Genomic DNA, 25,235 nt, shown 5'->3' on the forward strand with positions numbered 1-25,235 from the left:
TTGCCAGGCGATGCGCCCGGACAGGAGAGAAAGCCGCTCCGAGCGAGCGGTCTCATCCTGCACGCCGACCTCGCGTACATACACAGCGCCATGTTGCCGCTGCGGCATTGTTGTGTGACCGTTGCGCCTGAAACACACGTTTTGGCGTGCACAGGTACAACAACATCCGTTGCGATGGTAAGCTCAAGTGCGCGTTCGGACAGGGCGACATCAGCTACCGCTACCGCATCTACCGCGTCCCTGAATCCAATGTACGCCTCATCATCACACGACCAACGGCACGACACGACCAACGACACGACACACGACACGACACGACACACGACACACAAACGACACACGATACACGACACACGCTCTTCAACGTTGGCCTTATCGCTTTTTCTTGGTTGGGTTGTATTAGTCGGAGATGGTGGAGGTGAAGAAGCTCAACGACACCCATCGAGTGCGAAGCGTGAAGCAGGGCATCCAGGTCAACTTCGCACAGACCGGGAAGATCGGTCGCTTCTCGGCGCAGGTGCTCATCGTCAACCTGTGCTCTGGGCTGGGCATGATGGCCATCGCCACCGTCGTAGTCGATGCCATCGGTACTTCCACAGCAACACACGACACACAACATACGACACTCACGGCAACACGACACGCGTGTGAGTGCTGCTCTGATTCGTGATGTGGTGAATGGCGCATTCCAGCGATCTACGTGCTGCCCAAGAAGACGACCTACTTCAGCCACAAGTACAAGGTCGTCGACAAGATCCGACTCTCGGACAAGGCCAAGACCGCCAGCGGTGGTGATGATGCCGCTTCATCGCCGTCGGCTTCCGAGAACAGCGGCAAGCAGAAGACCTCCGCGGGCGAGACGACGAAGAGGAAGAGCAAGAAGTCATCAGAGGCGGCCGTCGACTCCAAGCCTGCAGGCGAGGAGCAGGAAGGAGAAGGTGAGGGGAAAGGCCAGCTGCGGCAGAGGAAGCCCAAGACCGCCCGCCACGCCGACGAGTGACGACCTCGCAAAACCGACCGAATGTCCCACATTTTATTTTGAACTTTCACATAATTTCCTTTTGTTGGCCACCTTCGCGTTCGCTATTAGGTGTTGATTGTGCGCAGTTGCCTGAGGTCGAGAAGAACCTTGCGGGTGCCCAGAGTACCACCTCCGCCATCGGCCCCGGCCCTGTTCCGCCGAACGGGCCGTCGTCACCGCGCCCCGAGAGGCAGCCGCCCTGAGGTCCCACAGGCGCACGGTCGCGTTTTACGAGGCGCTTACCATCAGCTGCCTGGGCCGAGTCGCCGGCGAGTGATCGGCAGAACCGGACGTGGCCGACCCCTCGCGCCACCGGGCGGCTGGTGTGAAGGTGGTGGGCGCCTCTGGAGGAGGTCGCCGCTGCCCCAGGCGGTCCGGAGTCCCTCCGGCGCATGTAACATTCCATTTTCATTTTCATTTTTCATTTTCTTCTGGTGGAGAGAATGAGCTAAAGAGAAAACAATTTTAAAAAAGCGAGGCGCAGAGCTGGCATTCACTGCACCGAATACGCTGAAGATGAAGACAAGTTAGTAGAAATAAGCCACTTGCAAGACTGCGTGGAAGCACACCACAGCACTCGCAAAGTGTTCGAACACGCGCCATGCAGAAGGACAGAGAGATAAAGTTTGCCGTGCAGGGGAAGGAAAGCGGTGTAAACATTTTCAAGACCGACACCGCCAACCCGATCACCTACGCTTCGCCCAGCAAGAAACACACGCAAATCCGCAAAGTCGATGCACCCGTCCCCGTACGCTCATCCCTTCACCTTCACCCACTTCCAACTTTCATGCCGCTACAAAAATCTCGATCGAGATTTGAAGATGGGCACAACCATGCGAAACTGACGTTGCTTGGGCTGTCGCGACGACAGGGCGTGTTTCTGCTGTACGACGTGTTGACGCCGGACGAATGCCAGCAGTACATCGACCTCACCGAGAACATGGGCTATGAGGAGGCCACCGTCACCACATTTGGCGGCATGGTCAAGATGCCCGACCTGCGCAACAACGAGCGGGTCATGTGGCAGTCCGAGGAGGACGTGTGGGGACCCATCTGGCAGCGCATCGAGCCCCACATCCCCAAGGACGTCAACATGGGCGCCGCCCGCTGGACACCCTACGGCCTCAACGAACGCCTCCGCTTCTACCGATGTACACCCCCCCCCCAAATCTTTGTCTCTACACGGTCGTTGGGTGGTCGTGTGGCTGATGAGCTGTTGGTGGTGGTGCAGACGACAAGGAGGAGATGTTCGGCGCACACTTTGACGGCTGCTTCCCGCGCAGGCGGTGGGACCAGTCGCTGCTCACCTTCATCATCTACCTCACGGACGACTTCGAGGGCGGCAGCACCATGTTCTACCCCTCGCGCCACGAGGTGCGGCCGGTCAAGGGCATGGCCTGCCTCTTCTTCCACGGCAGCCACCCACTCAGCCCCGGTACGCACACCACCACCACACACACCCCAAGGGTGAATGAAACTCTCATATTCTTCTGTGCTCGCTCGTGTGAGCTGACGTTCTGGTATGTGTGGTGCGTGCTCGGTGGTGCGTGTGCGATCGACAGAGCACGAGGGGATGCTGGTGACCAAGGGGCGCAAGTATGTGCTGCGCTCGGACGTCATGTACCGCGCGCAGGGCAAGTGAATGAACGAAGAAAATGAACTGTTTTATTTATGTATGAAAGTGGGGCCAGCCACGCCCGCACCAACGGCCGTTTCACAACATGTACACCACTTTGAAACGCACCCCCAGCCACAACCACACAAGGCAAGGCGCTGGCAACGTAGGATTTGCGAGTGATGATTTTATGCAAAGATGCAAGAAAAGATGCTGAGAAGCTGATCATCTCCTCTTCTTGCCACCCTTGCCCTTGCTGCCGCGCTTCTTGTCGGAGGCGCGCTTCTCGCCGCGCTTGTCCTTCTTGAGGCGCGGATCGACGATCTTGACCTTGGCCTTCTTGCCCGCGCTCGGGCCCTTCTGCGACTGGGCCGTCTGGTGCTTCTTTCTCACGATGTACACCGGCGCCGCCTTCGCGTCTCCCGCCTTGCCCAGCGTGTGTTTCTATTGGGTTGCATAACAAAATGTAATAAAAGACAGTGACATTAGCGTGTGTCGTGTCGTGTCGTGCGATTGTGTGCGGTGTGTCGTGTCGTGTCGTGTACCTGAAGAGTACGGATGGACTTGATCTTCTCTCGCTCGGACATGCCGTCAGCCGTGGCGATCTTGGCGGCCTTCTGCTTCATCTTCTCCACCTTCTTCTGCATGCGCAGGTGCTTACGGGCCTTGGCCTCGGCCACCTTCTTGATGGGCCGCTCGTTGAGCTCCCTGAACTTGGCCTTCATCTCCTCCACCTCCTCCTTCGTGATCGGCTTCTGCGGCTTGTTGTGCCTGTTCTCATCCTGCACGAACCTATTTCACCATTTTCACCAGTCAGCACACGACACACACACACACTCCACCGCACACGCACACCGCACACGCACGACCGCACACAGAAAGGGTGATGGAGAGGAGGCTACCAGGGGGGAAGTTCGTCGCGGTCGTCGAAGGCGTAGCGGTTGTAGCCGTCGTCCTCGAACTCGCGCTTTCGCTTCTTGGTGAGGAAGAACTTCTTGCCGATGGCCAGGGTGGTGGCGACCTCGTCCAGGTCGCTCTCGGGCTCGGCCTCGGACGAGTCCGACGAGTCGCTGTCCGACGGCGCGACCGGCACCTCCTCGAACTCGTCGAGCGCCGCCGACTCCTCCTCCTCGAGCTTGGTCTGCTTCTTCTGCTTCTTCTTCGGGTTGCCGCCCTGCTGTGCCTGCTGCAGCTTCTCCTTCCTCGCCCGCTTCACCTTCTTCTGCTGTTCGGTGTCCTCATCGTCGTCGTCGTCGTCGTCCTCTTCATCGTCGTCAGCGGCGGCGCGCTTCTGGCCTCGCGACGTGGCGGCCCTCCTGCCACCGACCTCCTAGAGAAGAGAGAGAAAAAGAGAAAAATGAAAAGAGAAAAATGTCAGACCGACCAGCGAGTGTTGCGTGTGTGCGTGTGTGTGTGCGATGCGCGTGTCACGATTGCGAATCAGTCTGTAGTTGTTGTTGTTGTTGAGGTTGCACTCATTCGAGCCGTCGTATTGCAGTTAATTGTAAACATCATCTTGCGCGTATTTGCTGGCGTGACGGGCTTTGTGTGGAGGGTGTGTGTGTGTGAAGGGTACCGTGTCGTGGTCCTCTTCGTCGTCTTCGCTCTCGTCGGGCTCGCCGTCCTCGATGGCGCCGACGTCCTGGAAGATGCCGCGGCTGAACCAGAGCGCCGCCTGCTTGGCCTTCTTCGCGTCGGCCCTCGCGGCGGGCCTGTGTGTCTCCTCCTCCATCTCGTCCTCCCCATCGTCAACGTCGAATCGCACCCGCCTCTCGCCATACTCCTCATCCTCTTCATCACCTGTTTGATGATGACGTCAGCATTGTAAATAAATCTAATTAAATTAAAATATGTCTGACATATAAAAGTAAGGAGGAGTGTGTTGCCTCAGTGGTAGTGACAATGTGTAAAGAATGTCGAACATGTGTTGTTGTTCGGTGAATACTATCGTCATCGGCAGTGTAGCTCGAGAGCGAAGAGAAGATAGAAAGTGGTGGTGGTGGTGGTGGAGGGACGAACCGTCGAAGCGCTCGTCTTCGGGCAGCTCGTCGGCGTCGTCGCCCATCCGGAACTTCTTCTTGGGCTCCGTCGGCGGTGCGCGCTTCTTGGTGCGCTCCACGTAGGCCGTGTACATCGAGTCCAGCTGATGATCCAGGTACGAATCGTAGTTCTTTCCGGCCCACTCATTCTCTGCATAATTTTAGTTATTTTTTTTAACAAACAAATAAAAGAGAGAAAGATTAAAATCAACCATAAATAACACTTAAAATAATAAATAAATAAATAATAAAATAGGAGAGGAGTTCCAAACCTTCTTCAGAGTCTTCGGGGGACTCGAGGACGTCGTCGGGGGCCTGGTCGAGGAGCAGGTCGGCGGCGTCCTTGCGGAGCACCGACGCGGCGGAGAAGAGGTCGACCTCCTGCTCCTGCACGCCGCCGTCGCCGGGCGTCTCCATGCCGAGGGCCGCGCGCTGCCTGAGCTTGGCCTTGCGCTCGCGCTCCTTCTTCTTCTCGCGCTTCTTCTTCCGGTCGATCTCGGACATCTTGTCCTCGAGCTCCTTGTCGAGCTGCTCCTCCATCTCCTCCCGCGTGATCGGCGCCACCTCCACGTCCTCCAGGCCCTCCGCCAGCTTCTTTTTCTCTGCGTGTGCGTGGGCGTGTGCGTGTGCGTGTGCGTGTGCGTGTCGTTGGTCGTGAGCCCGGCGGAAGAGAGCTTCAGAGAAAACCGATGAAAAGCAGTACCTTCGGCCTCCTCGGGGTGGAGGAGGGAGCGAGCGCGGAGGCGCCACTTGAGGAGGTTCTTGAAGTCCTTCTTGTTGAGCACCTTGAGGTCCTGGCAGCAGGCCTTGATCTCGGTCGAGGCGTGCTGGTCGAGCTTGAGCGCGCGGGCGCCGTCGTCAAAGGCCATCTGGTTGTAGGAGGCCAGCACGCCGACCGGGTCCTTGGCCTCGATGAACTCGACCACCGAGCAGGTCTTGAAGAGCGTGTAGTTGCCCTCCTCGTAGCCGCTCTGGTTGGCGCGCACCTTCTTCTTGACCGGCGCAAAGATGTCGGGCTTCTTGAGGGGCATGTCGAGCTCCTTGAAGACGTGCTTGGAGTCGAGCAGGCGCGGGTCGATCTTGTCGGGCGCGAGGTAGTGGGTGCACACGACGTAGATCTCGGCCGACGTGTTACGCGAGGCCTGGGGCTTGGTGGCCTCGACCTTCTTGAAGAACTGGTGGAAGACCCACAGCAGCGCGTTGTAGTCGGCCGAGCGGAAGACCTTGGTCACGAACGTGCCGCCGGGGCGCAGAAAGTCGGTGGCCAGCTTGAGGGCCTTGAGCACGAGGTCCACCTGCGTGTAGGCGTCCTGGATCCAGGCCTTACCCATGTTGGGCGCACCGTCGCAGATCACCACGTCGGCGTTCCAGTGCTGCAGGTGCTTCTTGATCGCGGCGCGGCAGCGCGGCGTGGTGATGTCCTCCTGCAGCGTGATGACGTTGTGGATGGGCTTGATCGGCACCAGATCCACGCCGATGATGACGCTGCTCACGGGCATGTACTTGGCCGCCACCTGCAGCCTGGTTTGTTTTTTTGTTTGTGTGGAAAAAAAAACAAACACAGGTGATTAGTGGTTTTTTCTTTTCTTTTTTCATGCCAGGGTCCCACCCAACACCAAACGAGACCAGCCAAAAAAGAGAGTACATGGGCGACATCTCGCAATGCAGAGCTCGCGAGCATGAAATCGCCATTTTGGCGATTTTGTAAATTGAATTGAGATGAATGAAAAGGAAAAGGAAGCGTACCAGCCTCCGGGGGCGGCGCAAAGATCGATGAGGGCACGGGCGGACGAAAGGAAGTCATGCTTCTTGTTGAGCTGGACCAACTTGAAGGCGGCACGCGAGCGGAAGCCCTGGTCCTTCGCGAGGTAATAGTACTTACAGAGGAGTTAAGGAAACAATTGAAAATCGCGTAGAGTTATCGAATTAAAATCGCAATTAAGAGAGAACACTTCGCGAAGTAAAACAACAAAAAAACAGAGAGGTGAAACATGAGAAATCGATCAAAATTGATGAGAGTAAGAGAATAATCTAAGGTTTGGGTGGGTTGGAAAGGATATTTATCGCGCCTCTTGGTCTTGGTGTTGCCTTTACCCATTCTCGCGATCCTCTCCTTCTTCGCTTGCGTCGTACGGGAGGCCGGACTCGAGATGATGCTTTCGGCTCCGGCGATCGAACCAAACACACCGACCCTGGCGAGAAGGTCCGGAAACAAAAAAATAAAACTGAGATGTGAGAAAAAGGCACGAAAAATCGTTCCCGGTAATAACCAGCCACTTGGCATCGCTTTCGTTCTTTCGCCACCCAGTTCGTTGCGGACAACGCTTCAATGGAAGTGAGCGCTGGAGGCTGGCAGGGCCGCCATAGCCGCGTGGTTACTTCGTGGAAATGCGTGAGACTGAAAATCTTGAGAATGGTGGTTCGAACCCACCCGGGGCCATCAAGGCCCTGTAGCATAGTTATAACAAAACTATCAACCACTGGCGCTGTCGCCCCTGCTTTTGCTTCAACAACCCATGTTGGATGCGGGGTTGGGAAATCGCTTCTTCGTCCCACTGGGCATGCTTGCTAAACAAGGGAACTGGCGCAGGAGCGCACAGCTGAGTGGTTACTTCGAGGTAATGCGCAAGACTCTTAATCTTGAGATCGGCGGTTCGATCCCGCCCAGGGGCATTAGTAGCCCCTGTAGCATAGTTAACAACTATCAACCACTGGCGCTATCGCTCCTTGCTTTTGCCCTGCTACTACATCACACCACAGGATGATGGTTGATTGTTTATTGATAGTGTGTTTGCGGTTGAATCTAGTGTTCAACATGCACCCACTGCTCACAGGCGTTCCACAGTTTGGTGAAGCAGTCCTCCTTGCCAAAGGCCAGCACCCGCTCCAAGTACCGTTCATCGGCGCACTTGAACCACTGGAAGAAGGAGACCAGGACGAAGTCGGCGTAGGACGGTACGTCGCCCAAGAAGAACGGCCCAGCGCGCTCAATCACCACGCCCTGAGGCGCGGACCAGCGGCCGCTGAGCATGTCCGACAAGATCGCGATCTCCTGGCCGACCCGCTTCCAGTCGCCTTCGGGGTCTTCGCACAGCTCCTCGAGCGGCTTGCCGAACCACTCATTGCGCGTGCGCCGGAAGTACTCGGCGCCGCGGTCGTCCAGGATGGCCGGGATCTTGGGAAGCAGCAGCTTCATCGCGGCCGGCAGCACCTTAGAGTAGAGGTGGTGGTGGACCAGCTGGGCGAGCGGCAGCGCGCCGGGTGTGGGGAAGATGGAGGGCGAGTCGGCCCCGGTGAAGGTGCGGTCGAGGTAGAGCGCAATGGGCCACGAGTCCATGAGGACATGTGCGCCAGAGTGGCGGATGGCCGGGCAGGTGAAGGAGAGGGGAGAGCTGGAGTGCGAGGGTGCGACGCCGAGCGACTCGAGGGTGCCGGCGATGTCGGGGTAGGAGAGCCAGGTGGTCTTGTGGGGTATGCGCTTGTAGTTGAGCACCATCCGCGTCTTGGCCGTGTTGGGCGACCAGGTGGTAGGGGTGTTGCTGGCGATGTCGAAGAACTCAACCTCAGCTTGCGTGACAGACATGTTGTTCGTTGTAGTTGTGTGGAGTAGTGAAAGGTGCAGCAACTGCGACAAAATAAAAAGTTGCTAGTGGAGGCGAGACGGAGATGATGCTGCGGCGATAGGGCTGACTTGTTTCTTGTTACCCGTAGGCGAAATTTCGCGTACGCAACCACGCCGAATTTTCAAGCCGGAATAATAAAAGAAATCAAGCTGGATTTGGGATTTCGTGGTGGAAAGTGGTGAAGGAAGGAGGCATCTCTGGAGCAATCGACGAAGGGATTTTGTAGTCGAGTACCCAGCACCTCCAACTGGCAAAAACCGCAACTCACCCATTCTGCAATCGAACAATTAGGCGAGAAAAATCGAGAGTAGAGAGATAAGGGATTGCAGCGAGACGCAGCTGAACGGAGATGGAAATGGAGATAGACATGGACGACGTGCTGTCGATGCAAATCACCGTGCCCGATATGGAGGAGGGCGAGGTACCGATGAGCATCTTCAGCTGCCCGCCTCCCTCTGCAGGCCAGCAGCACGCTCCCCCTGCGCACGGAGGCCATTCGTCATCGAGCAACCATCATTCGGGCAACGGTCTGCTGCCCCTCCCTTCGCCTCCCCCCTCCGCATCTCAGAGGATGCGAATGCCTCCACAGCATCACCACCACCCCCGTACTGGCCCTGGTACGAGCAACGGCAGCGCTGGCAGACCCTACCAGCCTATGCGGCCTCTTCCTGGAAGCCGCCATCATCACGGCCCGACGTCCATGGGCGCCTACGCTCCATCCTCGTCGGCCAGAACCTCTACAACTTCCACCTCTACCACCTCGAGCTCCTCTTCTTCCTCTTCGTTCTCGAGCAAGGGCTCGTCTTCGCTTCTGGTGGAGGGCTGCCCACCTCTGCGTCAATTCGCTTGGACCGATTTCGACATTATGCAGAAGGTGGGCGAGGGCACCACAGGGTACGCCCCCTCCCCTCCTCGAAAATCACCTCTGAAAAAAAATCCCTGAGCTGTTGTGCACAAATTATTTTTTTTTGGAGAATGCAGCTGCAGAAGATTTGTTGTCAGTGCCTTGATGGCTTTTCTTCATCTTGGCAGCAAAAGCTCTTCATCTTTTGTGCTTCAATGCTGACAGCAGTTGTATGCATGCTGCAGGAGCGTGTACAAGGCCAAGTGCCGAGGGACGGCCACGCTGTACGCTCTCAAGGTCTTCCGTCACGAAGCCGATATGGGGGTACGTTCTGTTTGCACGCACTCTGCTTCGAGCGCTCATGAGCGCGACTTCCGTTTTCTGCTCTTGTCGCTCGTCTTGTTGATCGATCGCCGTGCTTGTGGCTCTCGACGTACACATGCAGGTGAGCATCAGTGCGCTGCAAGAGATCAAGTCCTTCCAGCGGTTGCGACCCCTGAAGTATATCGTGCGACTCGTCGGCTTCACCTTCTCCCCCAAGGGTATGTGGCCTGTGCCTCCCTTCATCGATGTTTTTTCCTCATTATTCACAACACATTCCTGGTTGGACCACGTGCAGACGAGTTCGTTTTGGTCGAAGAGTACATGGAGCACGACTTGGCCGGCCTCTTGCACTCCAAGCACAGGTTCAGTGAACCGCACATCAAGTGCATCATGCACCAGCTTCTGTCGGGCCTGCACGAGTGCCACCAAATGCAGCTCATCCACAGAGACATCAAGAGTACCTTTCTTCAGCTCTCCACTTTGTTCATTGCGTCTGTACTCATGCGCGTGTCGTGTGTGTTGCGTGTCGTCGTGTGGTCGCCCCAGGCTCCAACATTCTGATGCACCGGGGCAACCTCCGGATCACGGACTTTGGGTTCATGACGACGGTGGAGAATGCCGCGCTTTATCAGTCGTGCGAGATCATCACCCTCTGGTACCGTCCGCCGGAGCTGCTTCTGGGCACCACCAAGTACGGCCAGGAGGTCGACATGTGGAGTGCCGGGTATGTCATCGCTGCGTTGCTGCTGCCGCCGCTACCACCGCCGCTCGGCATCGCCTCCCCCCTCCTTCGCGTGATCGTACGGCCCGCACTTCTCTCACTCTTGTCCGGCGGTCGCACAGGTGCATCTTTTTCGAGCTGTTGACGATGGAGATCGCTTTCCGGGGCCGAAGCTCGAAGGACCAGCTTGTCCTCCTCTTCAAGACTCTGGGCAAGCCCTCTGAGGTGTGTGTTCAAGGCCATTGGTCGTGCGTGTCGTGCGTGTCGTGTCGTGGCTCACGTGCGGGATCACGCAACTCTCTGTGTCTAGTCGATGTGGCCCGGGGTGTCGTCGCTTCCGCTGTGGAACGAGCTGGGCCGGGACATCCCGCCCTACCCCAACACCCTGCGCGAGCGGCTGGCGGGTTCGCGCGTGAGCCCGCAGGCGCTCGACCTCCTGGCCTCGCTCCTCTCGCTCGACCCCAAGCACCGGCCCACCACCGCCCAGGCCCTGGCCCACCCGTTCTTCACCCACGGCGTCGCGCCGTGCAAGCCCAGCGAGCTGCCCCATTTCGAGGAGGCCCACGAGTACGAACTCAAGAAGCTCCAGCAGCACTCCTCCGCCACAGCCGCCGGCGGTGGCGGCCCGGGCGGGCAGCGCAGAGCGCCCACTGTCGGCGGTGGCGGCCATCAGATGCGGTCGATGTCGGGCGGACACGGTGGACACGGTGGTCAGCTGACCATCACAGGTGGTGGTGGCCTGAATCGCCGAGCGCCGGCGCAGTCGCACCACGGTGGTGGCCATTTTGGCGGCCGAGACGGGCACCAGCGGCGTGCTGGCGGCGGCGGACCACACGATGGCGCGCCGGCGGCGCCCTACGCCCACCCGCCGGGGCACGCGCAGCCGCACCACGCCCGCGGCGAGGAGGCGCCCCAGACCCGCAAGCGACCAGCGGCGGACGTGGACTGGATCCTCAACCGGGAGAAGCCGAGCGTCAAGCCGCCGGGCGGTCCCACCTCCCCGCCCGCTGCGATGCCTTCGTCGCGGGGCCTCCTGCACGACGGCAAGCGAATCAAGACCGAGCGCGACCTCGCCAGTCCGCCGCCAGTTCTCGTGCGCTTCCCTCTCTTTGTCGTGTGTGTGTCGTGTGTCGTGTGTGTGGTCACCACTAAAGTTTAACTCCTATTCAGAAGAGGGAGTCGTCGCTGCCGCTGGCTGCGAGCCGGGCGTCAGACGCGGAGGGGAGAGCGCGAACGAGGGAGGCCGTAACGCCGCCCACCAACGCTGCCGCCGCTGCCGCTGCCGGCGACGCCGCGCGCGGTCGAACGAAGCCGAAGCTCATCCAGCCCGTTCGCAAGCTGTCGCCCACGCGGACGCGGCTGCCCACGGTCCCTATGTCGTCCCTCCCCGTCCGTCGCGACTCGTCAGCCACCTCGCGATCGCCGCCGCACTCCTCAACCGCCCCATCGCCGTCATCGTCGGCTTCCACCACGCCCACGCCGGGCTCGTCGGCGCCGTCCAAAATCACCATTCGACGGAGCAAGGTACGATCGACATCCACAACCACCAGCTCTAGCACGGTCATGTGTATCTCACCATCAAAACGCACCACACACACACGACACACACACAGGTGGGTGACAAGCCAGTCCTGCGAATCGTCAACCACGGTTCACCACCGCCGGCGACGGCGACCACCGGCGCGGCTGAGGCCGAGGCTAAGCGAGAGGCCCAGACGACGGCGAAGAGGCGACGCCAGCCGTCGCCCGCCGAGGAAACGAGCGCGCGACGCGAAGGGAGCAGTGGCGCCGCCGGCGCCGGACAGGGCCACCCGCGGAAGGCGGCGCGGCGCGAGGGCGCCACGGCCTCGCCGTCGTCGCCCACCGACGCTCGGGGCGACGGCCTCCTGCCCACGCCCGCCGGGCCTCCCCTCGCCAGCGACTTGACAGCGCCCCGGCGGCAGCGCAGCGGGGCCAAGGGCGGCTCGGCGGCCCTCGAGGGCGGAGCGCCGGCCAAGGCCGCGCCGGCCGCCACTCGCGGCAAACCCAGCAGTGCCGGCGGCGGTGGTAGCAAGCTCTACTGCACGTGTCGGCAGCCCAACGATCCGTCGCGGTGGATGATCGCGTGCGACTGGTGCGACAGCTGGTACCACGGCGATTGCGAGGGCGTCACGCAGGAGGAGTCCAACCGGATCCCCAAGTACAAGTGCCGGCGGTGTCGCGGCCTCGTTCCCAGAGACCAGTGAGCGGCTCGCGGCACACACGCATCCTTCTCGGTCATCGTCGTCGATGCCATCGGCCGCCACATACATTGCTGGGTGGCCTGGGTGGTGTGCCGCGTGCACAACGAAAACAAAGTAAATATTTGCCACAAGCACGTCCTGTCTGTGGCCTCCCACAACCTGGTCTCTGGTGTGTCGTGTCGTGTCGTGTCGTGTCGTGTCGTGTGGTTTCCTTTTATGTTGATTTTATTTGATGTGCAAGTAGAGAGAGAGGTGCCTCACTTCTTCTTGCCCTGCTTGGCCTGCTTCTGCTTTCGCTTCTTGACCTTCTTGGGGATCTTGTTCTTCCGCTTCTCCCGCTGGGCCTCCTTCACCAGCTTCTTGCGCTCCTTCTTCGACAGCTCGCCGCCCTCGGTCCCTTCCTCGCCTTCGCCTTCGCCCTCTTCCTCCGAGTCGCCGTCCTCCGTGTCGCTCCCGCTCACCGCCGTCGAGTCCGTCGCGGGCTCCGTCGTCGTCGGCGTCTGGTCGCCCTCCAGAATCGAGGGAACCTGCACCCACCCGACGCACGTCGTCAGCATCGCAGGCCTCGTGTCGTGTCTTTGCCGCGTGTCGTGTTGTCTTATGTGTGTCGTGTCGTGTCGTTGGTCGTGTCGTTGGTCGTGTCGTGTCGTGTCGTGTACCGTGGAGGCGCCCGAGAGATCCTGCCGCATGCCGGTGACGCCCTGGTAGTGCATGTCGCTGACCGCTCCACTGCCCTTCTTTTCAAAGATGTCCCGCTCTGCATCGATCACCTGGCCAAGCCAAAAAGAACATATTGATCAGCATGGGGTGCCCACTTTCGGTGTCGTCGGTCGCGTCGTTGATCGCATGTGTGTGCGTACGTCATCGAGCGTTCGAGGGATGAAGGATCGCTTGAAGACCTCCTCGGCGATCTCCTCCTCGTTGGTCATACCCTCCTCCATACGCCGCTCCACCGTCGCCATCATCTATCGTTTGGGCATTAGCGATTTTATTCAAAATAAAAACGAGTAAAATGTAAAAATAACACGAAAAATCAAAGATACTATTGCACGGCTTCTACTTCTATTTGAAATAAATAAATAAATAAATATATCTGAGATTTATATGTGAAGGGTACCTTTTCCAGGTAGGAGTCCATGTTGGACTGGTTGATGGTGGGGTCGGTCACGAACTCGAACAGCTCGCGCGTGGTCATGGCCGGCACGCCGTGCTTGGAGAACCACAGCGTGATGTTGTTGCAATCCTACGCGCGCGCACCGACCCGCCGCATCCCATTAAAAAAATAGGTCCGCGTTGCGTGCGTGTCACGAGTGTCGTGTGGCATCGTGTGTCGTGTGTCGTGTCGCGTGTGTCGTGTCGCGTGTGTCGTGTGTCGTGTGCGATTTGATTAGGTAGTTAGTACGTACCAGGCGCAGAAAGTCGAGGGCGTGCGGGTGGTCGTGCTCGACCGACTGTGAGACGTCGATGAAGTACAGCTCGCCCTTGTAGTACCTAAAAAAAAAAAGACACGCACGACACGCGCACCACCGCACACGACACACGCGACACGCACCACACGCGGGAAACAGGGTGAGTGCCGGCGTGTGCGGCACAGCAGAGGGGAAGCGCATACAGGATGTTGTATTCGGACAAATCGCCGTGGACGAGACGGCACTGCTGGTACATGGTGCGCATCATGCGGATGCACTGCACGTACAGCTCGCGCCACTTGTTGGTGCTCAGCACCGCTTCCTTCATCTTCGGTGCCGGCCTGTTGTTGTTTTTGCCACATCACCCCCACGTCATCAGCGACACACGACACACGACACACACAACACACGACACGCGCCCGTACGCAAAACAAGACAACACACGACACACAGGCCGTGGCGTACCAGCCGTCCTTGCCGAGGAAGGTCATCACCAGGACGTGCATGCGCAGAGCCAGCGGCGTCGGGCAGTTGATCCCCGCCTGCACCAATCTGCAAAAACCAAATTTTCAAAATAAATAACAATTCATTACAATAAATATATAAAGAAATAATGTATTCTAATTTTAAAATAAGAATAAGAATAATACGAATAAGAATGAGAATGATAAGAATGAGGAGGTGGCGGCGTACCGGGTGAGGTTGCGGTACTCCTTCTCGGCCCAGAGGCGCACCATCTTGCGCGGGTTGTGCTTGGCGTAGCCCTTGCGGAAGCGGAACTCGCCGGTCACGTAGCGGTCGCGGTCCTTGAACACCAGGATCGACGTCTTGTAGACCTTCACCGCCAGCTGCTCGCTCTCCTTGCCCACCGCGTGGTACACATTGGCCTGCCCGCCACCATCACCACCATCGCCCAGTCCACAACCGTCAGACTCGTGTGCCGCGTGTGTCGTGCCGTGTGTCGCGTGCCGTGTGTGTCGTTGTGTGCGGACCTCCTTTCCGGTGGAGATGCAGCCGTTGATTTCCATGATGACTTCGCGGTTGAGCATCTTGTAGAGGATGAGCCGCGTTCGCGGATCGAGCACCTGCTCCGACGTGGCGCGGTCCTTCTTCTCGCGCACCCGCATTCTTCGAAATACACAGAAACCATTTCGAAATGAATTTCATAAAATAAAACAAAAAATCAATAAAGAATAAAGAATAAATAATAAATAATATTGAGGTGTACCTCTGGGAGGCGTCCTTCTTGTCCGACTCCTTGATGACGGACGAGACCGAGTTGGGCATCTTGCGCACATCCATGCTGCCATGCAGATCCTCCAGGTGCATTCTGCGCGCACACACCAACATTAGCGTCAACCGCACACGCACACGCGCAAACGATCACACACACACACACGCACACACGCGCGCACCACCGCACACGCGCGCGCACAACGACGACACGCGGACGAACCGGTTGTTGAGCTTCTGGGCGATGATGGTGTCGGTGGGCTGGTAGGCACGGTTGGCGGTGGCGGCAAAGTCCTTGTTGCCCGCACGCATGCCAAAGTCGTAGTAGTCCTCGTCGTCGTCATCGTCCTCGTCTTCTTCTTCGTCGTCGTAGTACTCCTCTCCTTCCTCGTACTCGCCGTCCTCGCCCACCACCTCGTCTGCCACACCACAATAAATTCAATAAAAATAATAAATAAAAAACAATAATAAATAGAATACAATAATAATAATAATAAAAAATGATGATTTTCATGTTGGGCGTGATGAAGAGGAAGAGGGCACGGTACTGGTGTGATTGGCGGCGGCATCTCCGTTGGGGACTGTCACGACGCCAGTGGACCTGCTTTGCTCGACCTTCTCTTCCTCCTCGGCATCGTCAAATCTAGCGTCCTCAATGTCTGCCATCTCGAAATCACACAAACACACGGCTGGCGATGCTGATGCTCTCTTGCAATCGTTCTCCGGCGGCGGTTAATCGCTCGGTTCTCGCGATTGGAAATCACTTCCCCTCTTTTTCTCTCTTCTTCTCTTTTTCTTCCAGCCCTTTCCAAACGCTTTCGTAAAACGTTTCGCAATATTTTCAAAATGATGAAATGATTTTCATATCTTTTGGATTTATTTTTAATCGTGCAAAGATGAGGGCCTACAGAAAGGCGGCGCTGATGGAGGCTCTGACGGCCCGACGCGATGAAGACGACGATGAGGAAGAGGACGTGGCCACCGAGGAGGACTACGCGTGCAAGATGGCCCGATTCAGCTCGTCCAAGGAGAACCAGGAGTTGGCCCAGCGATTCGTGCAGCTGGACCGCGACGATGAGACCGAGGCCTTCATCGCCAACTGTCGGTCGTGGAGCGGCAGCAGCGGCGCCCTGTGGAAGGACTTCATGTCGTGCTGCCTCCGCTCGTGCTGCTCCCTCACCACCACCAACGCCCTCCTCCGCATCGGCTCCATGCACGTCCTCTCCTCCCAACACATCCGCACCCTCCTCGCCGACGGTACCAACCCATTTTTATAATTTAATAATAATAATTATTATTTCTATTTATTCTTGTTATTTGAATATTTTAATGAGCAATAATAAATGTAGAAGTAATAAATAAGTAATAAAATGCTCTCGTGTAGAGGCGCGGGGTCGGCTGCTGGACGTGGGCGCTGGTGACGGGTACGTGGGCCAAGCGGCCTTGTGCACAAAACGCGCACATGTGTGCACGGAGCTGACTTGTCGGGGGTGGTGGGTGGTGGGTGGCAGAAACGTGACGATGAAGTACCGGCCGTTCTTCCAGGAGATCATCACCACCGAGGTCAACGGTGCGATGGCCAAGCGACTTCGCGAGCGAGGGTTCCCCTGTGTACAGACACCAGAGGTATGACACGCACCACCGCCCACGCACACACGCACACGCACACGTCCGACCGCACACACACATGACCGCACACGCACGCGCGTACGATGAGAGGTTGATCGCTTTCGGGGTGCTTGGCCAGGTGACGAGGGAGGCGTTGGCGGCGGGCCTGCAGCTCAAGTCGTACAGCGGAGACCAGCTGACCTTTGACGTGGTGAGCTGCCTCAACGTGCTCGACCGTTGCCCGGCGCCCAAGACCCTCCTGCGCCAGATTCGCGACATTCTGCGACCCGAGACAGGTCGGCTCGGCTCGGCTCATTGCTTGCTTACTTGGCAACGCCTGACTGACATCTGTGCGTGTCGTGTCGTGCCGTGTCGTGCGTGTCGTGCGGTAGGGGTGTTGCTGTTGGCGGTGGTGTTGCCGTTCTGTCCGTTTGTGGAGAGCGGCCCTGCGTGGAGTCAAGTCGAACCGGACGAAGTGCTGCCGGTCTACTCCTCGCGCTGGGAGAATGCCGTTCAGGATTTGGTCCACAAGGTACACACACACACACACACACACCACACACGCACACACACCACACACACACACCACACGCACACACACACACACAGAACGCACGCGGAATGACAAACGCATTTTGGTGATGCGTGCAGGTGTTCACGCCGTTGGGCTTCCGGGTGAAGAGTTTCTCGCGGGTGCCCTATCTCTGCTGCGGTATGGCGCCCAACCAGCCGGTCCTGCAGCTCGACGACGCCATCTTCGTCCTCACGCCCAACACCGACGCCCCCTGATTGCTGCTGATCACTTGACGAGATCACTTTTATTTATTTCTTCTTCGAACCTCTCAACTTGTTTGCTGCTGTTGGTGTGCAACGGGCCACGTTCTGTGTGGTGCGTGTGCGGTGGTGCGTGTTGCGTTCTGGTCGCAGGCCAGACCCAAAAAAAGGAATGCCACACGCCGCGTTCCGACTCTTTTCTGGTTGCGCCCCACAATGGGAGCCGTAGAGCTGAGCCGGCCCTGAAAGGGCGCCCGAGGGCGCGCTCAAGAGTGGGGCTGGTGCCGATTGTCGGTGGGTTACTTCGATTCCCAATCACATGCGACCCGCGTCATTGACACTCAACCCACGACGCAATCACCACCCCTTCTTTTGTCGTGTGTCGTGTGTCGTGTGTCGTGGTGTGCCCGAGCGCAAATACAATATTGTTCATTCTCGGCATCAGGGCTGATACCAGGTGGGCAGGGGAGGACGGAGGTCCAGCACGGCCTGCTCCTTGGCCGCGGGGCTGATGTCGAGCGGCAAGCCCCGAGGCGGCGCCCACTCGTCGTACTCGGCCACGACGACCCGCGGCACGGCGTGGCCCGCTTTGATTGGAAACTCACACCTGGGCGCAGGCTCGGCGGAGCTGCCCACGATGGGATACGGCGAGCCGAACTTCTGGTAGAACTCCACCACCGCCTTGCTCACCATTACGTGCCTGCCCATCATACACGACACACACGACACACACACACGACACACACGACACACGACACACGCACGACACGACACACGCACGACACGATGCACGACACGTGTAAGCTAATTGCGCCCAAGTTGACGGTCTGGTGTGCGCACTCTTTGCGGAAGCGGGAGCCGAGACAGAGGCCCTCGAGCGTGCGCACGCGGCTGAGCGCGACGTAGGCCTGGCCCGCGGCAAAGACTCAGTCCAGCGACTGGATTTCCACGCGGTCGAGCGACAGACCCTGTACAGAATTTCCTCTCGGGTCCATCAGTCGCCGCCAACTCCACAAGTGTGCGGTGTGTGTGTGTGTGTGCGGTGTGTGTGGTGTGTGTGGTAAGTGGCGGTACCTGGCTTTTGTGGATGGTGACGGCCCAGGCCAACTTGAGCGGAAGCTGGCACCTGGCGGCCTCGTGCTCTCGGTCGTGTTCCCGGTATTTCGCTTGAGCGCGTAGCGAGTGGGCCCAGTGTCAGTCCGCTGGGCGGGCCGAAGTGTGGCCCTCAAAAAGTGACAAGTGTACTACGCACCACTGAACAGCATCGGTCCGATGATGATCGGCGTCTTGCTGCCCACGAATTTGACCACGGGCAGTGGCCTAAGAAAGACATCGGATCAGATCAGATCAGAGAGACAAACAATCAACACCAGTCAGGCTGGGTCAATCAACGAGCGAGCACTCTCGCAGATGAAGATGAATCAAATCACGCATACTTGTAGAGGTGCTCCCGAAGCCAATCGAACTGTTGACCAGAGTTGTAGAGATACTGGGAGTAGGGCGAGTACGGCCTGGGGTGCAGCATTGCAAAAAGCTCGTCTGCAGTTTCATTTTCATTTCATTTTCGTTAGTAATAAGAAAATGAAAATGAAAAAGAGATAATAAAAAATTACGTATTGTTCATATTTCTAAGACGTCGGGGAGTGTAACCTTGATCGGCCCAGCCCACCACGACGCCACGGGAGCCATTTACCAGCTCGGACGAGAGGTTCTTGATCAACATCACCTGCGCGCCTGGATCGTCCACCATTAAAAAAAAAAAAGAAGAATGAACGTGTGCGGTGGTGTGCGTGTGCGTGTGTGTGCGTGTGCATGTGCGTGTGCGTGTGCGTGTGCGTGTGCGTGTGCGGTGGTGCGAGTACCGAGCTTGAGCTCGAGGTGGTCGGTGGCCATGCAGCCAGTATCGAGCCAGTTGGCGAGTATCCTGCGGGGTTCTTCTTCTCTGGGTAGCTGGTCGGTCCCCGGGTATTCGATGGGAAAGCCCTTGATTTGGTCGAGGTGGTCCCAGTTGATCAGGTCGGCGCCTTTGTTGGTGGGACACAGCTTGGTGGGCAGGATTCCCGAGCCGTCGTCCAAATTGCGCATCCAGCACCTACACACACATACACGACACACACACACGCACACACGACACGCACACGCACACGCACACGCACACACACCGCACACGCGACACATGTGAGCAGAAAAAACATGAAACATGCGCAGGGGTAGGACGGGTGCCGCACGTATTCAAGGCGTATTCGGCTTCGTCGGAGCATGCGCCCAGCCTGATGTCGTTCAAGATCGCCTGGAATCTGTGGCAACGGCACAACTGTCAAAAACTCATGCGCGTGCGAAATACCCACGCGCACACGACCACCGACACGACACGACACAACCAGACGACACGACCAACGACACGACACGACACGGCACGAACCGCACGTCTTTCTGTCGGAACACCTCGTTCAGCTGTACCACGGCGTCGATAATCAATGGCCACGATTCGGCGTTGAACGCAAATGCCTTGTTCTCGTCCCCTTCCCGGACCACAGGCGGAAGCTGCACGTACGCACCACACACGACATGACACACGTCCAATCAAATACACACTCAGCGTGCGCGAGTACATTACTGAGTGGCGGGAAAGGTGTGTATGGTACCTGGAAGAAATCGCCGCAGCAGATGACCTGGAGGCCGCCGAAGGGCCGTTCCTGGTCTGGGTCCCTGTACCAGTTGCGCACGCGCCGCGCGATGTACTCAATCTTGTCAAACAGGTCGGCCGATATCTATGTCACCAGACATTACGACACGGCCAACGCGACACGCACGCGTACGAGCAATGGGGTCGGCCGCCTGGCTTGCGGTTTGGAAAGCAGGGCAGAGCAGGGCAGCGGCCGCGTACCATGCTGATCTCGTCGATGATGAGCACGCGGGCCTTCTGCCACTGTTCCTTCTTGCCGAAGGCGCGACCTAGCATGACCTTCATGCTCTCGTCCCCGAGTCCGATCCCCGTCCACCGGTGCAGCGTCACACCGCCGATGTTGCACGCTGCCACTCCTGAAGAGCATGACACGACACGACACGACCAACGACACGACACGACCAACGACACGACACGACACGACACGACACGACACGACACGACACGACACACGGTCAGCTAACTCTGAGTAGCGCTGGGGAAGAAGGGCCAAACCGGTGGAAGCGGTGACGGCGACGGCTTCTGGGTCCTTGTGCAGACGGCGCAGACGCTCGACGATGTGGCCGAGGAGGAAGGACTTGCCCGTGCCGGCGCCGCCCGTGAGGAACAGGGAGTAGCCCATCTTGGCCAGCACCAGCGCCCGCTTCTGCTCCTCGTTCAGCGTCACCGCGGCCCCGACGCCGGCTTCGAAAGAGGGCGGCGGCGGTGGTGCAGTAGTAGCAGTTGTAGTAGAAGAGGCTGGCGAGTAGCGCATCCGCTTGGCGGGCCGCATGGCGTGGGCGTCATTGCCTACGCCGGCGCTGCTCTGGTGAGAGTAGAGCGCAGGCGGCGGGGCTGGCACCGAGTAAGGCGATGGTGGCAAGGCCGCTGGTACCTGTGGGCGGTGGTCCCAGGGTCGAGCAGCAGGAGCGGCTGCTCGAGGCTGCGGCTGCGGCGAAGACCCCACGCCGTGCCTGACCGCCGCAAAGTGCATCGGTGAGCAGCAGAAGAGATGAGCAAGTAGTAGTAGAAGACTCAAACAAAAACGTACTGTTTGAGGTAGTGGCGAGCTTCGCCGGCGCTTTGGAAGCCCTTGAATACCGCACCTGGGAAGCCGTTCACTTGAGCCTTGCACTCCTCCCTGTTCAACCACCCAACTGCATCGGTAAGCGGTGAAGGTGGATGTACCAAGATCGCAATTCATTTGAATATATATAAATGAAAACAGGAGAGTAAAGTAGGGCGAGTTGGAAGCGTACCAGGTGCGATAGATGCCTACATTTCTTCCGCGCGCTACGGCATAGTGCGACTTCTTCTTTGACTTGCCCATCCCATCTGTCCGACTTTTCCTGCGCGAAATAAGATTAATATAATACAGAAGGAACAGAATTGAAGTGATTACTTTTAGTAAACCCAAGATGGAAGGACCTGGCGGCATCTTGCCGACTCCAGCCGACCTGTTCACCCGCCTGAGCGATGAGGTGGTGCTTCACATCTTGAGCTTCGTCCCGTGGCCAGACGTGCACGCGCGTGCTGCCTTGGTTTGTCGTCGGTGGTGGGCCATCACCAGGGAGCCCCTCCCCTTCCACACTCCTCTCCGTACACGCTGCCCCCCAACGAAGGGCTCCTTCCCTTCGCCTTGGCTATTATATTAATTGCTTTAATCTCTTTTATCTTTTTTTGCTCAAAAAAAAACCGTTACATTGCGATGTTGCAGGTGAGTACAAAGCGGCGCGGAGCATCCAGGCAGCATGGCGAGCACATGCACAGAGGAAGCTGTTTTTTGCCCTTGGTGCGTGTCGATGATCTGCACATGATAGACCACAACAGCACCCACGCACAGCTACTACGCGACTCACTCATCCAACATGATGCACACCTCCACGTCAAAGTGCAGCGGTGACGATGAAGAAACGGAGGCGCATCATTGACGAATTGATCAGCACGGAAACGTTTTACATCGATTCCCTCGTCCGGGCACTACAGGTGCCTCTCCATTCCTTCTGTATGTCGTGTGTGTGATGTGTCGTTTGTGTCATGTGTCGTGTGCGTGCGTGGTATGTAGTGTGGTGAGCTTATGTAGAAGTATACGTATCATGGCGGTCAGGCCTACGCGGGCAAGGCCAAGAAGAGTACGGCCATCAAGAGGCTGTTTGAACTCATCGCCCTCATCATCCCTCTCCACCAGACCATGAAGGGCACATTTCCCATCTCGGCCTTTTGCCTTTTGCCTTTCTTTGGCTCTTACTCTTTTGGACCCACCCATCAGCGCGGTGGCAGCAGAGGTGGGTGGACAACCACCAGGCCGGCGTGTCCGTTGCAGACTGTTTCCAACCGCTGGTACGCTTTTGTTGGTGGTCAACACAGGTTCGGCCCGAAACTGGCCGTGTTCTGGCTCTTTTCTGGTGGCGTCCCACAATGGGGGCGCAATGGCGCCAGGTGAGGCGCTCAAAAGGGCGCCCGAGGGCATGACCATGGCTGGGGCTGGTGCCGATGGTCGGTGGGTTACTTCGATTACAAATCACACTGCGGCGGCGTTGACACTCAACCCACGACGCAATCACCACCCTTTCTTCTTTTCTTCTTTTGTTCTATTCCCTTCTTTTTGCTCCATCAACTGATCTCTCCACACACACACGAAATGGGGCGTGTCCGCAACCAGGTGATGGCTCAGGGACACTATTGCCACTACTGCCTCGACTACATGGCAGCCACGCAGGAGCTGATGAAGAAGCGCCACAAGTTTCACCACCAGGTTTATATATCTATATATTTACATATCAATTTATATGATCAATGTGGAGTTTATTGACGGATCTTCGCACACTTGAGAGCAAACAGCCACAACCAGGGCAGAAGCCCGTGCTGGAACTGGCGGCTTATTTGGTTATGCCCATCAGCCGCATCCCGCGCTACAAGTTACTTCTTGAGGTCCGTCTTTCTCGTGTGTATTGTTTCGTGCGTGTGTCGTGTGTCGTGTGTCGTGTGTCGTGTGTCGTGTGTCGTGTGTCGTATGTCGTATGTCGTGTGGTATACCGGCACTCATCGCCTGGGTGCAGGAGCTTCTCAAGTGCACTCCACCGGATCACCCTGAACATGACACCCTCTGCAAGGTGCGAGCTCAGCTTCGTCTGATGGCCGATGGTTGCAATGCCAGCATACAACAGGTGCGCACCACCATACACGACCCACGCACGCACAACCACTCAACACCAAAACACACTTGTGCACTTGCGAACAGTAATCTTTTTAGGGGCGTGAGAGTGTCAGCTGACGGCGGAGGCATTGGAGACTCCCAGCGCCCACTTGAACGGTTGGGAGACCAAGAAGAGTTTGACCACAGTGCAATGCCAGTGTCACATATAGTACACTGTGGCTGTTGGCAGTGAGCCTCAGACGGCGTCCCAGGTCCTGGCGTGGGCGATGCCTGGGGCGTCGGCGACCTGGTCAGTGCTTGGTTGAGCGATGTGGTTGGCGACTGAGTGGGTGACTGTCTGGGCGAGTTGGTCGGCGAGTGGGTCTTTGTCATCCTCTGCAGGAGAGAGGAGGAGGAGTAGAAGAGAACTGAGAGTAAGTGGGAGTGGTTGTGTGAGTCACATGTCCATGTGAAGGTATTGAACTTGATGCGTGTTTGCACGTCCACGATGTCCTTGTCGCACAACCAGAGCAAGAAAAGAAGCCAGATCTCCAACTTCTTCATTGCCACCACGGCTTGGCCTTGCTGGGTCTCTTCTCGCCGCGCACGAAGAGGCAGAGTTCCTTCTGGCAATCGATGCTGGCGATGAGGTCCGACACGGGACCTTCGGGTCCGTGGCCGTTCAAGTTGTCGAGCAGGTCCTTGATGTACTCGACCGTCGTGTTCCCCTTGTAGCCTCCTCCGTAATTGGCTGACACAACATGAAGAAGATGAGACGATGAAGAAACGCAGCAGATGATGAAGAAGAAGGCGATATGATGATAATTTACGCTTGTAGCTGGTCTCGAGATCTTCTAGGAAGTAGAGGCCGCCGACCCTCATGTGGGGGAAGAGATAGTTGAAGGAGGTGATCTGCTGGTTCATCGAGTGCCCACCATCATCGATCAGGATGTCGATCGGACCGGTGAGCTTGTCCAGCATGGCCTGGTGAGTTGAACCTTGAAGTCAGCAAGAAGACCAGAAGATGGTGAAGAACATATGGTGAAGCGAAGTGACGAAGATAGGTAGGAAAGTAGGATGAAAAAGAAGGAGAAGAAGAGGCTAACCTGAAGGTGAGCGACGTTGGCCTGATCCCCAAAGTGAAGCTCAGCGTCGGGCTTGTGTTCTAGCGCCCATGACTGGGCGCAGTTTTGGCTAAACTCGAAGATGTGGATCTCAAGCATGTTCTTGAAGTAACTATCAGAAGAAGAGGAGGAAGTTGTGAACAAGATGACATTGAACAAGGTGCAAAGGGAATGTAGATATACCTCTTCCACAACTGATATGAGGCTCCAGGTCCATATGTCATCCTACAACCAAGTCCTATCTCAACAAACCTGCAATATGATGAAGGTGAAGATGATGGTAACCCTCCTCCTTCCTCTTCTTCTTCTTTACTTCTTCTTCTTCTTCTTCTGCTGCTTGCAGTTCACCCAAAGTGAACATAGAGGTGAGAGGATATGTACCTGATCGGCGAGGCGAACGAAGGGAGGTGGCACTGATTGTCGTAGGGGGCGATGGAGCGTCCGCCCAGGTGAATGCTGTTGAGATACTTCTCATAGAAGAGATCATAGTTGTGTGGCGCGATCTTGTCCGTCACGGGCTTCTGTGCCATGGCAGCCGTGTGGAAGTCGGACTTGCCATTCTGCACCTTTGGCTCGTACGAACGGTGGACGAACACGCACAGGTCCGGCATGCAGTCGAAGCTGGCGATGGCCGGTGAAACGTGCTGCAACGCACCTCCAGTGCCCTGGCCGTGCAAGCCGTCCAGCACTTCCTTCACCTCCATGACCGTCTCCCCCACCTTGTAACCTCCGTTGTGGCTCTCTGCGTCGTCAATGCGCCACACCACACACATCAACACCACCTCGATTCGCACCTCAATGCTCAATGGTGAGGAACGTACTTTGGTAGCTGGTGTGGAGACCAGAGAGGAAGTACAGGCCTCCGGCGCTCATGAGG

At 57.4% G+C, this 25,235-nt stretch overlaps 10 protein-coding genes across 10 annotated transcripts in view; 5 read left to right on the plus strand and 5 right to left on the minus strand.

Moving 5' to 3' along the window:
* Positions 1 to 1,000, plus strand: part of ACA1_266760 (uncharacterized protein) — a gene marked incomplete at both ends in the record, with an annotated part of 2,222 nt that extends 1,222 nt beyond the window's left edge. Inside the window, 4 exons of the mRNA XM_004341457.1 lie at positions 155 to 251; positions 404 to 472; positions 518 to 587; positions 693 to 1,000. Of these exons, the coding sequence (XP_004341505.1) occupies positions 155 to 251; positions 404 to 472; positions 518 to 587; positions 693 to 1,000 (544 nt within the window). The remainder of the gene's footprint in view (positions 1 to 154; positions 252 to 403; positions 473 to 517; positions 588 to 692) is intronic.
* Positions 1,001 to 1,622: 622 nt separating this feature from the next.
* ACA1_266770 (prolyl 4hydroxylase, alpha subunit) lies at positions 1,623 to 2,663 on the plus strand (the record flags this gene model as incomplete). The annotated part of the gene is made up of 4 exons (XM_004341458.1): positions 1,623 to 1,769; positions 1,893 to 2,172; positions 2,253 to 2,456; positions 2,584 to 2,663. The coding sequence occupies 4 exons, from the start codon at positions 1,623 to 1,625 to the stop codon at positions 2,661 to 2,663; spliced, it is 711 nt and encodes a 236-aa protein (XP_004341506.1).
* Positions 2,664 to 2,861: 198 nt separating this feature from the next.
* On the minus strand, positions 2,862 to 6,174 carry ACA1_266780 (ribosomal RNA large subunit methyltransferase J, putative; the record flags this gene model as incomplete). Its single annotated transcript, XM_004341459.1, has 8 exons — positions 2,862 to 3,080; positions 3,182 to 3,407; positions 3,539 to 3,966; positions 4,213 to 4,436; positions 4,656 to 4,826; positions 4,948 to 5,277; positions 5,379 to 5,511; positions 5,572 to 6,174. 8 exons carry the CDS (start codon positions 6,172 to 6,174, stop codon positions 2,862 to 2,864), a joined length of 2,334 nt encoding a protein of 777 aa, XP_004341507.1.
* Positions 6,175 to 7,478: 1,304 nt separating this feature from the next.
* ACA1_266790 (glutathione Stransferase) lies at positions 7,479 to 8,258 on the minus strand (the record flags this gene model as incomplete). Its single annotated transcript, XM_004341460.1, has 1 exon — positions 7,479 to 8,258. The coding sequence occupies one exon, from the start codon at positions 8,256 to 8,258 to the stop codon at positions 7,479 to 7,481; it is 780 nt and encodes a 259-aa protein (XP_004341508.1).
* Positions 8,259 to 8,725: 467 nt separating this feature from the next.
* ACA1_266800 (protein kinase domain containing protein) lies at positions 8,726 to 12,412 on the plus strand (the record flags this gene model as incomplete). The annotated part of the gene is made up of 9 exons (XM_004341461.1): positions 8,726 to 9,192; positions 9,388 to 9,466; positions 9,588 to 9,684; positions 9,762 to 9,923; positions 10,013 to 10,190; positions 10,310 to 10,412; positions 10,498 to 11,280; positions 11,358 to 11,711; positions 11,801 to 12,412. 9 exons carry the CDS (start codon positions 8,726 to 8,728, stop codon positions 12,410 to 12,412), a joined length of 2,835 nt encoding a protein of 944 aa, XP_004341509.1.
* Positions 12,413 to 12,666: 254 nt separating this feature from the next.
* Positions 12,667 to 15,717, minus strand: ACA1_266810 (uncharacterized protein; the record flags this gene model as incomplete). Its single annotated transcript, XM_004341462.1, has 12 exons — positions 12,667 to 12,936; positions 13,069 to 13,179; positions 13,270 to 13,374; positions 13,527 to 13,652; positions 13,816 to 13,900; positions 13,962 to 14,159; positions 14,284 to 14,370; positions 14,512 to 14,705; positions 14,811 to 14,946; positions 15,047 to 15,148; positions 15,275 to 15,470; positions 15,600 to 15,717. The coding sequence occupies 12 exons, from the start codon at positions 15,715 to 15,717 to the stop codon at positions 12,667 to 12,669; spliced, it is 1,728 nt and encodes a 575-aa protein (XP_004341510.1).
* Positions 15,718 to 15,905: 188 nt separating this feature from the next.
* Positions 15,906 to 17,448, plus strand: ACA1_266820 (methyltransferase domain containing protein; the record flags this gene model as incomplete). Its single annotated transcript, XM_004341463.1, has 6 exons — positions 15,906 to 16,308; positions 16,436 to 16,475; positions 16,563 to 16,677; positions 16,799 to 16,955; positions 17,052 to 17,191; positions 17,311 to 17,448. The coding sequence occupies 6 exons, from the start codon at positions 15,906 to 15,908 to the stop codon at positions 17,446 to 17,448; spliced, it is 993 nt and encodes a 330-aa protein (XP_004341511.1).
* Positions 17,449 to 17,874: 426 nt separating this feature from the next.
* Positions 17,875 to 21,428, minus strand: ACA1_266830 (uncharacterized protein; the record flags this gene model as incomplete). Its single annotated transcript, XM_004341464.1, has 16 exons — positions 17,875 to 18,040; positions 18,080 to 18,133; positions 18,274 to 18,341; positions 18,508 to 18,599; positions 18,686 to 18,753; positions 18,870 to 18,944; positions 19,047 to 19,167; positions 19,296 to 19,525; positions 19,662 to 19,730; positions 19,856 to 19,977; positions 20,079 to 20,204; positions 20,321 to 20,475; positions 20,615 to 20,919; positions 20,994 to 21,047; positions 21,150 to 21,239; positions 21,358 to 21,428. The coding sequence occupies 16 exons, from the start codon at positions 21,426 to 21,428 to the stop codon at positions 17,875 to 17,877; spliced, it is 1,866 nt and encodes a 621-aa protein (XP_004341512.1).
* An 88-nt stretch (positions 21,429 to 21,516) lies between these two features.
* ACA1_266840 (IQ calmodulinbinding domain containing protein) lies at positions 21,517 to 23,464 on the plus strand (the record flags this gene model as incomplete). Its single annotated transcript, XM_004341465.1, has 8 exons — positions 21,517 to 21,628; positions 21,996 to 22,084; positions 22,182 to 22,230; positions 22,368 to 22,438; positions 22,773 to 22,853; positions 22,940 to 23,029; positions 23,158 to 23,211; positions 23,369 to 23,464. The coding sequence occupies 8 exons, from the start codon at positions 21,517 to 21,519 to the stop codon at positions 23,462 to 23,464; spliced, it is 642 nt and encodes a 213-aa protein (XP_004341513.1).
* Positions 23,465 to 23,794: 330 nt separating this feature from the next.
* ACA1_266850 (hardsurface induced protein 5, putative) lies at positions 23,795 to 25,231 on the minus strand (the record flags this gene model as incomplete). The annotated part of the gene is made up of 5 exons (XM_004341466.1): positions 23,795 to 23,985; positions 24,065 to 24,218; positions 24,341 to 24,470; positions 24,740 to 25,100; positions 25,180 to 25,231. 5 exons carry the CDS (start codon positions 25,229 to 25,231, stop codon positions 23,795 to 23,797), a joined length of 888 nt encoding a protein of 295 aa, XP_004341514.1.
* Between the last annotated feature and the right edge of the window lie 4 nt (positions 25,232 to 25,235).

The sequence above is a fragment of the Acanthamoeba castellanii genome (assembly GCF_000313135.1).
Source record: "Acanthamoeba castellanii str. Neff unplaced genomic scaffold scf7180000084770, whole genome shotgun sequence".
Lineage (NCBI taxonomy): Eukaryota > Discosea > Longamoebia > Acanthamoebidae > Acanthamoeba > Acanthamoeba castellanii.